Genomic DNA, 14,885 nt, shown 5'->3' with positions numbered 1-14,885 from the left:
AATTGATAGTAAAGGGTAAGTATGCAAAACCTTTGACTTTGGAATACCTTAATAAAATATCTGCAAAGTGGTACGCAGTGGAACAAAATGGAGTTAGTGACCTATGAAAACATACTTTTCCAGGCCTTAGTAGATCAGATCACAGAATAAAGCCGATCAATATGTTAAGCGTCGACTTTAAAAATTTTCTCGAGACACGGAATCGACTTTTATAGGCATAACCTAATTTTCCTTCTTAAATTGGGGTTAAGACGAAAATAGATATTTTACTGCCTTGTGGCGACTGTATTTGAAAAATTAGAAAAAGAAGAAGTAGATACACCTATACCTATTTTGGTAGGTAGGTGAGAGTGTCGTATAAAATCAATGTAAATAGGTACCGATGCCTGTCTGCAACGACAGCAATAAAATAAGGGTTTTCTCCGGAATTAAAATCCCCTCTCTTTTGCGAACGGTTTCCTTGCCTATGAAAACGTGCTCTCTCGGACGATCAACACTTTCCGGTAACATCATATTTTGGCAACATTTCGCCGATTTCAGCAAGATGTAATATGTCGCATTTGCGTCGGACGTAGCGTACATTATTGCCAGAAACTCGGCAGACTCAGAATAAGAGCTGAAGTTTTCGACTGGACTTTCTTTCACTTGTCTCTCACTGTCCAAAATCACACTTTAGAATGTCGTATGGTGAAAACTTGATACCTACTGACTGAGCAATTATTATACCCAGAACACGGTTTGCGCGAACTTCAGGAATTTACAAGTTTTCAAAATTGCGAAGACACATTCTTGTGCGTAAATCTCCATTTTAACTATGGTTTGTCAATTTTGTTCGCAGTTATTTTTGTAACATTTTATTGCTTTAGACGGAAAATATCAGATTGGTTTCAGAAACTGTTCTATTTGTATATGTCCAGCTCTAAAATTTAGTAAAAACGTTCGCACAGTAGAAAATGTAGAAATAAGGTCAGTAATACTGCAAGGACCAGTCATAAAACACATTGTATAAGTTGGGTGGCACATTTACAATAAAACGACTTATACTTAATAATTTGGGAACGAAATGTGATATCACCATGCACTTTTCACTAAACATATGACACCGAGGGAAACACATTGAACGGTAACTTTAGTTCACTTTTCTCATTTTACCCACACCGCACCTTTCCTAAAGAGCGCCATACCACGTGTGTCATATTATAATGTTATACCTATGTTTAGTAAAAATCTTATGACGATATTACATGCCTGATCTAATCAATTATTAAGGATTGATCGTTTAAAATGCCCCATCCTCTATAGTACACATATGTATAGGTAGTCAGCTTGCATATATTATAGTACGTTAGGTATTGCTTTTCAGTACCTATCTCTTTGTCTTTCTTAACAGAGAAATGTCACATTCACAAAATCTACCGAATGGGCCTTCACAAGAAGTACCGGACAATAAAAATATCTACGAGTTGGTAAGAAAAACATTGAGAGTATATAATTGGGTTAGTGAAGTATTGATATTCAAATAATAGAAAATGAAAGTTATTGAAACAACTTTCCCCATTTGGTTTTTCGAGCCAGGCACCATCAGAATAACGATAACCCTGTTGTGTGACATGCCATTCTTAAATTCTCAAATAGCTGTTTTAAAGATATTATTGCTTAATTGTATAGACAATTTAGGGTTAACTTTAAATGCCCAATTATAACATTTACTTACATTACATTTTCGACGGATATTGAAAGTGTATTTCGTATTAGGCGAATGTGCCGGAAAGGGTTAGTCAGTTTGAGCAGCCAAGCGCACCGCAACAAGTAGATGGAAATGTTCGGCCGTTATTAACTCGAATAGACAGTAGAGTTAACTTAAATGTGCGTCTAGGCTTTCCGAATCCACTCCTTAGGCCACAACTGTCAAGGCCACCTCCACCGGGAGGAACCCCGTTCGTTCAACGTCCTTTAATACAACAACAACGTCCTCCGCTGGCTGCACAAAATTTATATCCAAGACAGCCAGTTTCACATAACATCATACCAACTACCAGACCACAGATCACTCCCGGATTTAGGCCCACACCACCAAATTTCGGTAGACCCCCTTTATTAACTCCGAGACCGCAGAACATCTATCAGCAAAGATCGTTTCCTCTTCCAACAACAACAAGTAAACCGACACTTTCTAACAATTTAACAAAAAGTCAAACGCTGGATTCCTACGAATGTAATTCATCTCAAGAAGATAATGTGTCAGCAATTGAGGCAGCTAACAATGAAGAAGAAGAACAAACAGAGATCAACTTAAATGATGAATTTCAAAAAGACCAAAAAAGTTCAGTTGGGGATGTTGAAGATGAAAACCTCATTCCAGATTTATCCAGACAAATCGAGCAAAATCCACGACCCGAAACGCGGATGGAAGGACGGATGGACAACCAACCCCTTGCGAACAATTCGCGCGAAGAGCTAAACAAAGCAACCACAAATTTGCAGTCGAACCCACCTTCTCCTCAGCCTTACATGAGAAGAGCCCATGTTACGAGAACGCCATCACCAACACAGGAAAACCCAACGACTTCTTCGCCAAAACAATCTGCGTCAAAGAGAGCAGAAAAACCAAAGTCGCCCAATTTATTGAAAAATGATAGAAAATCTCCCGAAACTAAAACACGGTCTTCCTCAAAATTACGTCTTTATAAAGCAGGTTAATTTTAAAATTTTATTCATTTTGATCATGTGAGAATTAATTGAGGTTTTTGTTACAGAAGGAGATAATGACAGTGGAGTGGATGAGTCCACCCAAGGAAACGTAAGTATTCCTCTTCTCCTACCCATTGTAACGTTTTTAATTGAAATAACGTTAAACAGATTTATTCCATACAATGTTTTCTGGCGCTATTGCTATATTTATAACTTTCTCATTATTATAGGCACGATTCAGGAAGTCTGTTGAATGACCAAAGATGAAACTTTTTTTCAGGATTACATTACAATGGTCTAAAGACATTTTTTCAGAGAAAAAAACACTGCATCTGTTCATACACTCATAAACTCATAATTTTCCGTTTTTCAAAACCGTGGAAATCCACAAAATAAAAAGGTACATTTTACAATAAATCAGATATGTCTTGGAATTACCTAAAAAACAGCGACAACGTTTCATTATATGCTATGTTATTTAAACTATATATTTTATAAGAAATACCATAGTATATACGTAGGCGTTTTTTTCATTTAACGTCAAATTTTTAGTATAATTTAATGATCGATATTAATTTTAACTATCGCGAAATCGACTTATGTCTTTTGTTATTTTGAACATTTTCCAGTAACTATAGGTACATCATACATGCGAAGTGAATTTAGTTGGCTCACTATAGTAGGCTGGGGACACCCGTCTAGCTCGAAGGATAAACGAGCATAAGTCTTGTTTTAAAAGTACCTAGTTTAAAAAGAACAGTTCGATTTTGTTGGTTGCCTAGAAAAAACTTAAAACATAAAAGGAACATAAAGGGGAAATGCAAGCTTAACCATTTTTTTGAGGGTTGCTCCCAAACGTTGGGCCCTCGATTTATGTGGAAAAACAATATATTTGTTTTGATCCCCTATATCACCCAATTTATTTTCTACATAATTTTTCTTATTGCGGAAAGGTGCTTTATTACATTGATTGAGATTTCGCTTGGCAAGAGGACATTGTTTTTTAGCCATTCTGTTTTCTATATTTGCTTATAGACATTGAATTGTTCCTGATTTGTCCATGCTTATGATTTATAAAGACGAAGTGGGAATATGATACTAAATATGTTTTTATTATTTATAGGATCACCTAAACAGCGAATATTCTACAGGTAAAAAATCATCGAAGAGTTCCACTCCACGTTCTGCAACAACACCCACAAAAAATAAATCTTTCACAAGAGTCGCAAAATCTCCAAATCCAAAAAGTCCAGAAACTCCCACGTCTACCGCCGATAAGAAAAGTATTTTCCTCGCGCCGAATATCAAATCATTAAATAACATTTTCTAGAAGTTCCTATGAACAAAATTCAAGTCGGTTCGGCTCCGTCTCCAAACTTAAAAGTAGTGAAATCGAAAATAGGATCTCTAGAAAATGCAACGCACAAACCGGGCGGAGGAAATATCAAAATCGAGAGTAAAAAGATAGATTTTTCAACAACATCATCAAGAGTTACGGCAAAAAATGACACTTATTTACCTGGAGGAGGTGATAAAAAGGTTGCGATAGTATCTTATTTATAACCGCATTGCGAATTTAATCAACTTTTATTCCAGATTCAGCAACAAAAACTGAATTGGAGTGCTAAATCGAAAGTGGGTTCTTTGGAGAATACAACTCATAAACCTAAAGGGGGCGATAAGAAAATAGATATTGTTAAGTTAGATTTTAAGGAAAACGCGAAATCAAAAGTTGGTTCCAAGGATAATATTAAACATGTACCCGGAGGAGGCGATGTTAAGGTAGGTAAATTATCACAGCTAGTAGTATCTCACTGAAAATATCCTCCTAAGTGTGTTTGAACGTGAACATGAAAACCCTTTGCAAATAATAGTTTCTGCAGAGATTTAGACAAAGTACAAGTTTCCTGATGGTCATTCTTTTGTTATGAGAGTAAACCAACAAAGGTACATTTGGAATGAAAACATTACTCACCATAATTTTCAAAATAAAGGCCGATTTATAAACTTTGTCGTCTGCGTTCGCGCTGGCAGTTCGTAGTTCACCGAAGATATTGACCATTGGAAAAAGAGTAGGTACCCATTTGGCGCGCAAATTAATGTCCTGTCAAATTGCTCGTTTTGGCTTGTGAAGCCAGTCTTTTATATATGCTCATTTATCATAAATCTTTCACAGAAATAATTCTTGTCCCTTGCATGAACAAACTGTAAACTAAAAATCGCTTAACCGAAATAAGCTCTGCAACGACGGACGCGAACAGCGAACGCCAACGCGAACGTAAAGTTTATAAATCGGCCTTAACGATTATTTTATTGGTTTACATGTGTGTAGGTTATTCCTTTGAAATAAATGTACAAATTTAAAATTTTGATAATAATATGAGTAGGTACGTAATAAATTGCATCAAGTGAAACGGCAATTCGGTACTCACATGGCTAAAGGTACCTTATCCTTATCCTTATTCCCTTATTATGTACTCTTACCTTATAAACAGATATGTACCTGGGTACCTTATTCGATTTTTGAAAAATTATGAATAACAAGTCCAATCACTTTAATCATTTTGAAAGTAGTGGTTCGACTGATAAGTTGACTTTCGACAAAATTGGTATGATTTAAATATGATTATGAACGTTACTAATTGATAATTGGGACGGTAGAACGGAAGCAATTGTTCTCGCGTCGCGTCGCAATGGCTTCGCACCGTAATGGCTTTGCGCCGAAAGAGCTTCGCGTCAAAACGGCGACGCCGAAACGGCCCATTTCGTGCAGCGGTATTCAAAGAAGGTTAATTTACAGAGTGTAATTCAAAACCAGACCCAGACAATGAGACTATAGCTAATGATTTGGAACAATTTACCCAATGATAAACGTAGGAAGATGACGAACGCTCACTTTTAATTCAATCGTCAAAATAAAACTTGAAGTTACCATGAACAATATTTGTTTGGGGAACAGAAATTAAGAGAAAATAAACGCACTTTACGCATTTATTAATAGCGTCGTATAGGATCTCAACCTTCCCAACGTCTAATTTTGATAAGTTTACTGCAATAAAATCGATATACATATCTTCTCAGAGACTGAAGGTTTCATGTTAGCAATGCAAGATCCGGTTATATTAACACACGCAATTATAACAAACACACAACATAAAGACAAAACACTGACACATGGCATGATTATTGTCCACTTTGTTCACAAATCCCCGACAAATCAGAAACAGTCCAACGCATAATAGCGACAAAAATCTCCGTACATCTTTCATTCCCATTAATAATTGAAATCTATCGCTTTGTTTAGTCTGAATCTGAACACAAACTGGAAGAAATTAGAAGAGATGTGAGTAAACATATTATGGTCACAAAAAATCACAATAAAATTTCTACTTTCACGTAGTCTACACAATTACGTAGGCAGAGACATTTGCACTTTGCATCTTTACTGCAACACTTGTTGGTTAGTTGCTATAAATATGTATTTTTTTAACAGATTGAAACAAAAAAAGTGGATATTAAAGTTCAAAGTAAAATTGGATCGTTGGATAACATAAAACACAAACCGGGGGGTGGAGATAAGAAAATATATGACGATAAAGGATATTTACGTCAAATGTCCGCCCATTCCAACGCTTCCTTGGACGGATCACAGGTACGTCTCTACTTCCACCCACCCTTATTATTAGGAACCAGATTCTGATTCTATATGCATTATTTTCAGAATGTTGATTACTTATATACATTCTATTAGTTTTCCATTCATACCATTTTATCGTAGGACAGTAAGGTAAAACAGTTAAGTGAGCGCAAAGTTTACTAACAACTTCTTTGTATTTGAGACTAAAAAGTAAACACTTGCCTAAACATTTTTCTGTACGCACTCAAACAACCAATTGTGCTTGTATGCAGAGCTGGGATGATTACTCAAAAAAAGTATTCAAATACCGATTACAAATTACTTTGTCATAAAAGTACTTATTTAATTACAGTAATTGATCACCTACTTCAGAGTTTGTATTCGATTACTGATTACAATTGCAATGTATTACCTAATTTAGTATTGTAATTACAATTACTTTTTTATTATACCTGAATCACCATCTCCGTTTTAAACACTCAAATGCGTGCGAAAAAAGGCCTTTAAAGGGGTAGTATACCCAAAGTCAAAAAAATTGTAGAAGAAAATCTAAGAACAAAATTTCAAACCGGAGTTTTCTACGATGAGTAGTTTTCAAATTATTAATGATGAAAGTTTGAAAGACAGAACATGTGACGTCATCCCGACATCGTGGGTGCGGCGGCAAGGATCCAAGCAGTCCAAACGTGTTAGTTCTTTCATATTCTAGTTCGCTTTCCTTTGAAAAAAACAAGAAAACCTTACTGAAGTATCATCCGAACATATATCCTCATATAAATTTCTATACCCAGCTCAGATTGGATACCTATGCTTTCAGTAAGCGGTATTGGTTTCATTTGATTCAGTTCTTCTGTTTGATTGTGGCATATGTTTGATGTTGAACTGGTTTCTCCACTACGAAGTTGATCGTTTATAAGCAATCAGACACAATCTTACTTTCTTAGATAAGTTGACTGACGTTTGTATTAACACGTCAAACGTCATCGAATCCATATATTGCTAAAGCGCGCCACCGACCCATTTGTCGGGATGACGTCACAACGACCGTTTTTTACATTCGACACCTTACCATTTAATAACGAAACGGCGTAGCGACTTGCGGTTTTCACCGTTACTCTTAGATATTTTTAATCTATCTTTAGACGAAAACATGAAATTTGGGTATACTGCCCCTTTAAAACACACGTGCTTTAAAGTTGCTAAGTAACGATACTTCAAGTATGACTTTTGAAACTGTGATGTGGATGAAATAAAAAATCCTCTTAGGTCGCTTTCTGTAAATGCAGAAAGAACATTTCTTTGGCTTTTGTAGGTACCTATCCTTTGGTTGAAGCTTTTACAAACGCGCGTAATTTAGGGTATGCTTCTAAATCTGTTCCACTTTTTAGTCCCGGCAATAAGTGAAGTTTTGAATGAATGCACCAAAAGATAGAAGATTTAAATACCTTTGACATTTCCTTCATACAGGGTGATTCCTATAGTACCTGCCACCGTTTGGGAGCGTATAGGGGGTGCCTAGGGGAGTATTTTGATATAGGACACTTGGGGTCGGAAATCTAAAATAAGGGCGCCAGAACCAAATTTATCTTCTGGAATTTCACGCCTGTATGTAGGCAACCAAACCGACCGACGTTTCGCGCGGAGCGATGCAGAGCGAGTTAGCGCGAGGAAGCGACATGGGAGGGAAGGAGGGAAAACGACAGTCAAAAGCAATAACGTTTACAAGTGTTCAACGTGACCACCGTTGTTCTCAATGCACTTCCTACATCTAGCCAACTATTATTATACTATTGCCATAGTGTTTATTCACTTGATACGCGTCGTTGCAGACGGGATTTAAACGTGGGTTTAAACAAAATTCTGATCAAGTGTCAGCCACACATCGCCGCCTGAGATCGCTCCGTGTGCACCGCCGGCCGGTTGGGTTGCCTACCTACAGGCGCGAAATTCCAGAAGGTAAATTTGGCTCTGGCACCCTTATTTTAGATTTCCGACCCCAAGTGTGCTATATCAAAATACTCCCCTACGCACCAACTACACGCTCCCAAACGGTGGCAGGTACTATAGGAATCACCCTGTATATGCTAGCATTGTCGATGCATTTAAGACTTTATTCGTAAGTAACTTCCTATTCATCCATGGAAACAACTTTTCATATTCTTTATAATAGGCTTTTTCTACAATCGATATCCAAAGTAGGCATTTGCGCTCGTATTTGACAACGCAAACGTCATCTTTTTCGAGGAATGTCACTTTGTCGCTTATAAGCGACAAAATAGAAAAAACGCTCGCTCTCCCAATTATTAACTATAAATCAAATATGCATTGCTCAGAGTATCCAACGAGTAAATGACATCTTTCATTTGGGCATAAGATTAAAATGATTTGAGTGAAAAATTTAAATTTTTGGAAATATGTGAACTGCTCGATTGTAGAAAAAGCCTTGTGTGTAATTCGAGCGCAAATTGATTGTCGATTTCAAGAGATTGCCGCGCTCCTTCGTCGCGCGTCAACTGTCTCTTTCAATCGACAATATATCATTTTGCGCTCTTAACACACAAATAGCTATTACTGGATTTGGATTTTACACCTACCAACGTTTGTTTAGATTTTACAAGCGATTTAATGGACGATGTAATGTATTATCTTTTTCAACGGAAATCGTTTTATTTACAAAGATGATGATGATTATAAGCAAACGTCAAGTAACATTTCCATGGCAATCGTGAAATTTCGAACACCCAGCCCACTTAATTAAACATGTATTCGAGTATAACGTCAATATGACTTCATTGTATTTCCTATTTTTAAATTATACTGCAGGGATAATAAAAAATACTATAAGATACACGTGTATAATTGGTCTTTAAAGCACTTGCAACGTTAAAGGCACTCCGCTTTGCGTCGTGCTCTTAAACTCGTTGCGCGTGCTTTAAAGACTTGATTATACACTTGTATCTTAATATACTATTATTTTTAAACTTCGCTAGGCCTAGATCTTACATCCGCACGTACTTATCTACCTATATTTTTAGCGCATTTTAGCAAATTTATTTGTAAAAAGGTAGCTTCGACAACATCTTATTGATGGTGGAGTTAACACTGGCTGATTTGATCTGATCTGCCACATAAAAATGCGCTAAAGGCCCTTCGACGTCACACACGATGACTTTGATATGTAAATCGATATGAGAAAATATTTATACCTATTTTATATTTTCTCATATCGATTACCATTCGCCCCCATTTTGTGAACTTCAATTCCAACGTTATGGACGACACTCATTTGATATGTAAATTTTTTTAACGTTAACTAATTTTTTGATTTTCATCGTTATTTTAAAGATATTTCGATAAAACCAGATATTTCTTAAACATTTAAAGATGTTTAGTAACCGATGCACTTGGAAGTCGAAATTGCAATTTATGTACATGGTACACCGCATTTTTACTAAATAAACTTGTTAGAGATAGGGGAAATCACACAGTAGGTACTTCATCGTGCAATAGAATAAACTAATAAAGTAGTATATTATATACCAAGGGACTTAAGTGTGTGTTTTAATCCCGAGGGTGCAGATAGTTGAGCGCAACAAGCACCCGAGGGATTAGGATGCAATTTAGTCCTGTGAAAGAATAAATTTGTTTGATTGTAAGATCAATATACCTGACAATGTCAAATTGTGACCGTATAACGATAAATAATGTCAGTTTGATTTAAAGATTCTAGTTTAATTTAAAACTACGGCGTATTAATGATCGTTTAAAACCCTGAAGAACAAGGTAGGTATAAGGAAACCAAAACTAACTACCTTCTAAATTCAAAAAGATATATGCAAACCGGCATAATAAGAGTAAAATATGCTGCAAGAATAAAAATGTACATATAGATAAATGTAACCATTAATCATTAAATTGTGTTTGATATAAGTAATTCAGTGTGTGCTGCCACTTTTTGTTCAGCGTCGGGTTTTTCACCCTCCGGGAGAAAAAGTGACGCTTTAGTCCCTTTTAAATGATTGACAAAACACGTTGATTTAGTCCATGGAGTAAAAAAAAAACCAATAAATACAACAGTCATTGAGTTAGATATCTGAATTGCTCTATTGTAATCGAACGAATCTAGGAAAAAAAATCCAATGAAAAAAAAACTACGGAAAAAAAATCCAGGAAAAAAGAGGCACGGAAAAAAAACCAGCGGAAAAATAAGCCAGGTAAAAAAAGTCAGCGGAAACAAAATCCAGGAAAAAACAGTCAGGAAAAAAGAATGTATATTAAATTAAAGGAACAGTGTTCTTTTCTGGCTTAATTTTCTAAATTATATTGTAGGCAATTATCAGGATTGTTACTTAACGATGGGTTAATGCATTCTTTTCTTCATCCTCTTACTTGCATTCTTCAAATGCTTGTAAAATATCTTTTTTGCCTTTGTCTTAAGTAACGTACGTAAGTAGTTTCTTGCGTTTTTACGAATTAACGTTATTTCTTATTAAAAATAGATGATGTTACCATCAAGGGTAACTTTGTCAAATGTAAACTACCTCTACCTATCTCTTACAGTTCCCGAGATCCCCATGGTGGCCTTTGAATTTGAATCACCCTGTATAGTTCAATTATTACACATTACACTAAACTGACTAAATTAATACTAATATACTAAAATGCACCACAACTGAAAACTTGCAGAGACGACTAAACACCCTTTGCGTAGAATACAGAGACGGGGCCCGAACTATGGAAGATTTCATTTTAGCCGTAGGTCATACTATTCGATTTACATAGTTCATTGAAACTATTATACTTCATTTCTTTATACATATTTTGTATTGTCAACAGTACGCCCTGGCCCTAGTTGTTATTAAAACTTATTATATTTTGCATTTATTGTGTTTTTTTTTACGTAACGCTATCACAGGTTTAGGTACTTCCCTTTTTCTCATACAGATTTTTCCGTAGATGTTTTTCCGTTTTTTCCTTGGATGGTAAATCCTGTACTTTTTCCATAGATTAATTTTCCATGGATTATTTTTCCATGGATTATGTTTCCATGGATTATTATTCTATGGATTATACTTCCGGTGGATTTTTGTTCCGTAGGATTTTTTTTCCGTGGCTGTTTTTTCCTGGATTTTTTTTCCGTAGTTTTTTTTTCATTGGATTTTTTTTCCGCTGACGTAATCGAACAATGGTTACCCTACATCCGTGAATACTACGAAGGCGTAGAACGGACAAGGTAGATCAAATTATAATAATCTCGAGAAAAAAGTCGGGATTTTTATTTATGACTACAATTTTATTACAAAACACGATTACCAGTAAACAGAGTAATTAAATTAAAGTTACAATTGCAGTACTTTAAAAGTATTTACACAAAAAGAAATTCAATACTGTAATCAAATACAATTTTGTACCTATTCGAATACTTCCCAGCTCTGCTTGGAGGTGTATTGTTTTGGTTATTAATAGTAATAATAATTAACTGGTGTGCTTAATTTATTACCAACGTTATAAAATGGAGACTCGGCTCATATAACCTACAGTACCTATAAAGAAGTAGGTAGTAAATATCATATACGTAAAGGTGGGTGTGATTAGTTTGATGGGATTAGGCTTTTATTAAAGAAAAGATGGAAAAAGTATTAATATTGTACCTATACGCAGATTAAGTACCCATCTACCAGCGGACTTTGTTCTTAATGAAGAGAAAGTTAGAAAGTGCTAAACCTGTTGATCCTGCTCGTCGGAGCAGTGCATTTTTTCGTGTTCACAACGAAATGGGTTAAAAGGGCCAGACTAAACGATCACCAAATTTAGTTCCTGTGTATAACATTTGGTTCGACTGATAAGTTGACTTTCGACAAAAATGGCATGATTTAAATATGATTATGAACGTTAATAATTCATAATCGGGACGAAGAAATTTTAATTGCAACGGTGTTTCGCTTTTGAAAAATACTTCTTATCGACATTCGTTTCTTAATACAGTGCGTTATCTCTTGTATTTGGCGAGATACGAAAAATTTGTGAAATATAATTTTATATGTGACATTACGATCTATCCGATCGCATATTCAAACTTTCGGTGTCACTTCCGGTTTGACCGGAAATATTTTTTCAAATGCAATGCCTATATTTTTACGATACCTATTTCAAAAGAGTAATCAATTTGCAGTATGACAACAAAATTTGCATATGGTTGATATACAAAAAAAAATAGAGAAATTAGTGATTCAATATTTAGAAAATTTATAAAATTTAGCATGTCGTGTGCTGTCAGGACGTGCGGTGCCTGTTGCATTACGAAAGAAATGGGATCTGTTATCAATAAAAAAGAAAGCAACCAATATTTGCGTAATGAAGCAGCTCAGGTTGAAGTTCTTGGCCAATTTGCCATAAATCCCTCAATGTCAACATTTATAGTTTTAGTCAATTATAAAATTTTTGTTAAATTGTCTTAATCAATATCGACTTTATTGGTACCACTGGAAAGCATTTTTCAGTAGCTCTCCAACGATGTGTCACAAGTATAGGGTTGCTATTTAGGATTTTTGAAGAGAGAGGGCTGGGGGGTTAAGAAAGGGGTGGGGGGTTGTCACTCATAACGTTACTCTGGTTCCTTCTCGATACCCCCGAAACGGTTTTGCGCGATTTTCAATAACCTCTTTAGTATGGAAATTATGGCCGACTGCAAGTTTTAAAATTGACACGACGTATGTATGTAAATGTTATGTTGTTATACAGCAAATTATTGCTCTTTTGAAATATCGTAAAAATATAGGTATATTGCATTTGAAAAACGATTTCCGGTCAAACCGGAAGTTTGAATATGCGCTCGCCAAATAAAATAGATATTTCTTTCTTCAAACGCAATGTACGAATATATATTTTTTTGTCACTCTACTTTCATTCTGGATCCCACCTATACTTCCACTTTCCACATAACATGTAGTAAATACAAGTATCGCAAGTAACAATGCGTGAAATCGATATCCATTACCGATAAATAAAAGCGCAACTGTAATGTAGATTTTGACTTTGGATGCACAATTAAGTCCTAATATTAGTACGATACGTAGAAAATTCGTTTTGTAGTTGAAAATTTTTCAACTTTTTGCGAATATTCGGATTTCATACAAAACATCCGAAATTGGTATCTATGAAAACTAGGCTTTATCGCCGTGCGTTTAGAAGTGACTACTTATATCGGCCGTATAATCGTTTTGTATATGTGCACACTACTTGAACACTTTTATTGCTAAAATTGACCATCTCCCTCTGAGTATCAAGTATCAACCAACGCCACTCTTTTAGGTAGTGTTACTAGTGTCTTCAGGAAAGGGACGTTTTCCTTGATAAACTGGTATTAATGAAATATATATTTAATAAACTACTTAATTTTATTGTGCATGATCGCAATAGCTTCAACTACTGCACATTAGTGCTTTGTAATAGATAAATTATTTTTACTAGAACTCTTCCCAAGCGGATGTGAGAGAGCCAGTGTCAGATGAGAATCTCAACAGACAGCACTAATATCAACATTTTATACCACCAAAAAAGAAAAATATGTTTGTTTAAAATACCAAAATATAGGTGGAATCTCTTTCGCCAGTTTTGAGACCGAACGAACAAAACTGTTTGCGTAAAGAAATCATTTTCACACAGAACAATTTTCTGGATAAATGTATTAAATCAGTATAGAGTGTATGCCTATACAAAATGTTTTTATTTAACATTGCATGTAAACAATAAACATAGTATAGAGTTATATTTGTAAAATTTTTAATGAAAGTATAGTATGTAAAGTATTTGTAATTCACTTTTGTAGTCACTGTAACTATAGCGAAGTATATTATCTACACCAAGGCACGAAGTTGTCCACTTTTTGGTTACCTACACTGAGTGTTTTAAAAAAGAGCTGCAACGCACAAAACGAAAGTAAGTTCGTTTGGCTCTCTTTACAATCACTCAACACGTATTTGTAGATAACATTAGTTTAAATGATATTAAAAAAGAAGTTAAGTTTGTTTGTAAATCACGAATATGTAGATCACTTTTTACGTTCAACCGAAATGTCTGGGAAATATCATCATGATGTGTGCTAATACTAAACGCGTGTTTTTTTTAATTTCAAACATTGTCGATTTGGTAGTTTTTAATTATTATCGATGTATTTAATGAAAAGTATTCAAAAATATATGTACTAACTTGTAGATTTGACTTTTTTTGCCATATACACTTAGGTTATAATGAAACACTAGCGATGCGGCACTATGTAGCTTCAATGCTTCACGTAAGTATTCTTTGTGCAAATATATTTAATTGTACAGAAGGCAGATGCCATTAATTAAATAATTTTTTCAGAAAAAAAAATTACGACCTTTATCACTCGAATTGGCGTCCCCAGCAGTCTCTTCTCCTGTGCAGCAGAAAGTAAAAATCTTGGACGAAGTTGAAGTGTATGAGATTACACATCCTGAGGCCGCTAATTTTGGTTGTAGTAGTTCACGCGGCAAACGATCGCCTATAAGTAATTCCCGGCCCCCATGGCGTTATT

At 35.2% G+C, this 14,885-nt stretch overlaps 1 protein-coding gene across 5 annotated transcripts; it reads left to right on the top strand.

The window, feature by feature from the left end:
- Positions 1-1,354: 1,354 nt before the first annotated feature.
- LOC116181790 (microtubule-associated protein tau-like) lies at positions 1,355-14,541 on the top strand. Of its 5 annotated transcripts, XM_031502216.1 has the most exons (10): positions 1,364-1,466; positions 1,756-2,695; positions 2,757-2,800; positions 3,815-3,974; positions 4,022-4,230; positions 4,288-4,473; positions 5,996-6,034; positions 6,185-6,343; positions 6,413-6,478; positions 13,799-14,541. In XM_031502216.1, the coding sequence occupies exons 1-9, from the start codon at positions 1,395-1,397 to the stop codon at positions 6,440-6,442; spliced, it is 1,839 nt and encodes a 612-aa protein (XP_031358076.1). In that variant the 5' UTR covers positions 1,364-1,394; the 3' UTR covers positions 6,443-6,478; positions 13,799-14,541. The 5 variants fall into 5 exon arrangements, with proteins under 5 accessions (XP_031358075.1, XP_031358076.1, XP_031358078.1 ...); XM_031502215.1 differs by lacking the exon at positions 6,413-6,478 and having other exon boundaries at positions 1,355-1,466; positions 4,025-4,230; positions 13,799-14,364; XM_031502214.1 differs by lacking the exon at positions 6,413-6,478 and having other exon boundaries at positions 1,374-1,466; positions 13,799-14,364.
- Positions 14,542-14,885: the final 344 nt, after the last annotated feature.

The sequence above is a fragment of the Photinus pyralis genome, unplaced genomic scaffold (assembly GCF_008802855.1).
Source record: "Photinus pyralis isolate 1611_PpyrPB1 unplaced genomic scaffold, Ppyr1.3 Ppyr1.4_unclustered_Scaffold2018, whole genome shotgun sequence".
Classification (NCBI taxonomy): domain Eukaryota; kingdom Metazoa; phylum Arthropoda; class Insecta; order Coleoptera; family Lampyridae; genus Photinus; species Photinus pyralis.
This window is presented reverse-complemented; position numbering and strand designations above follow the sequence as displayed.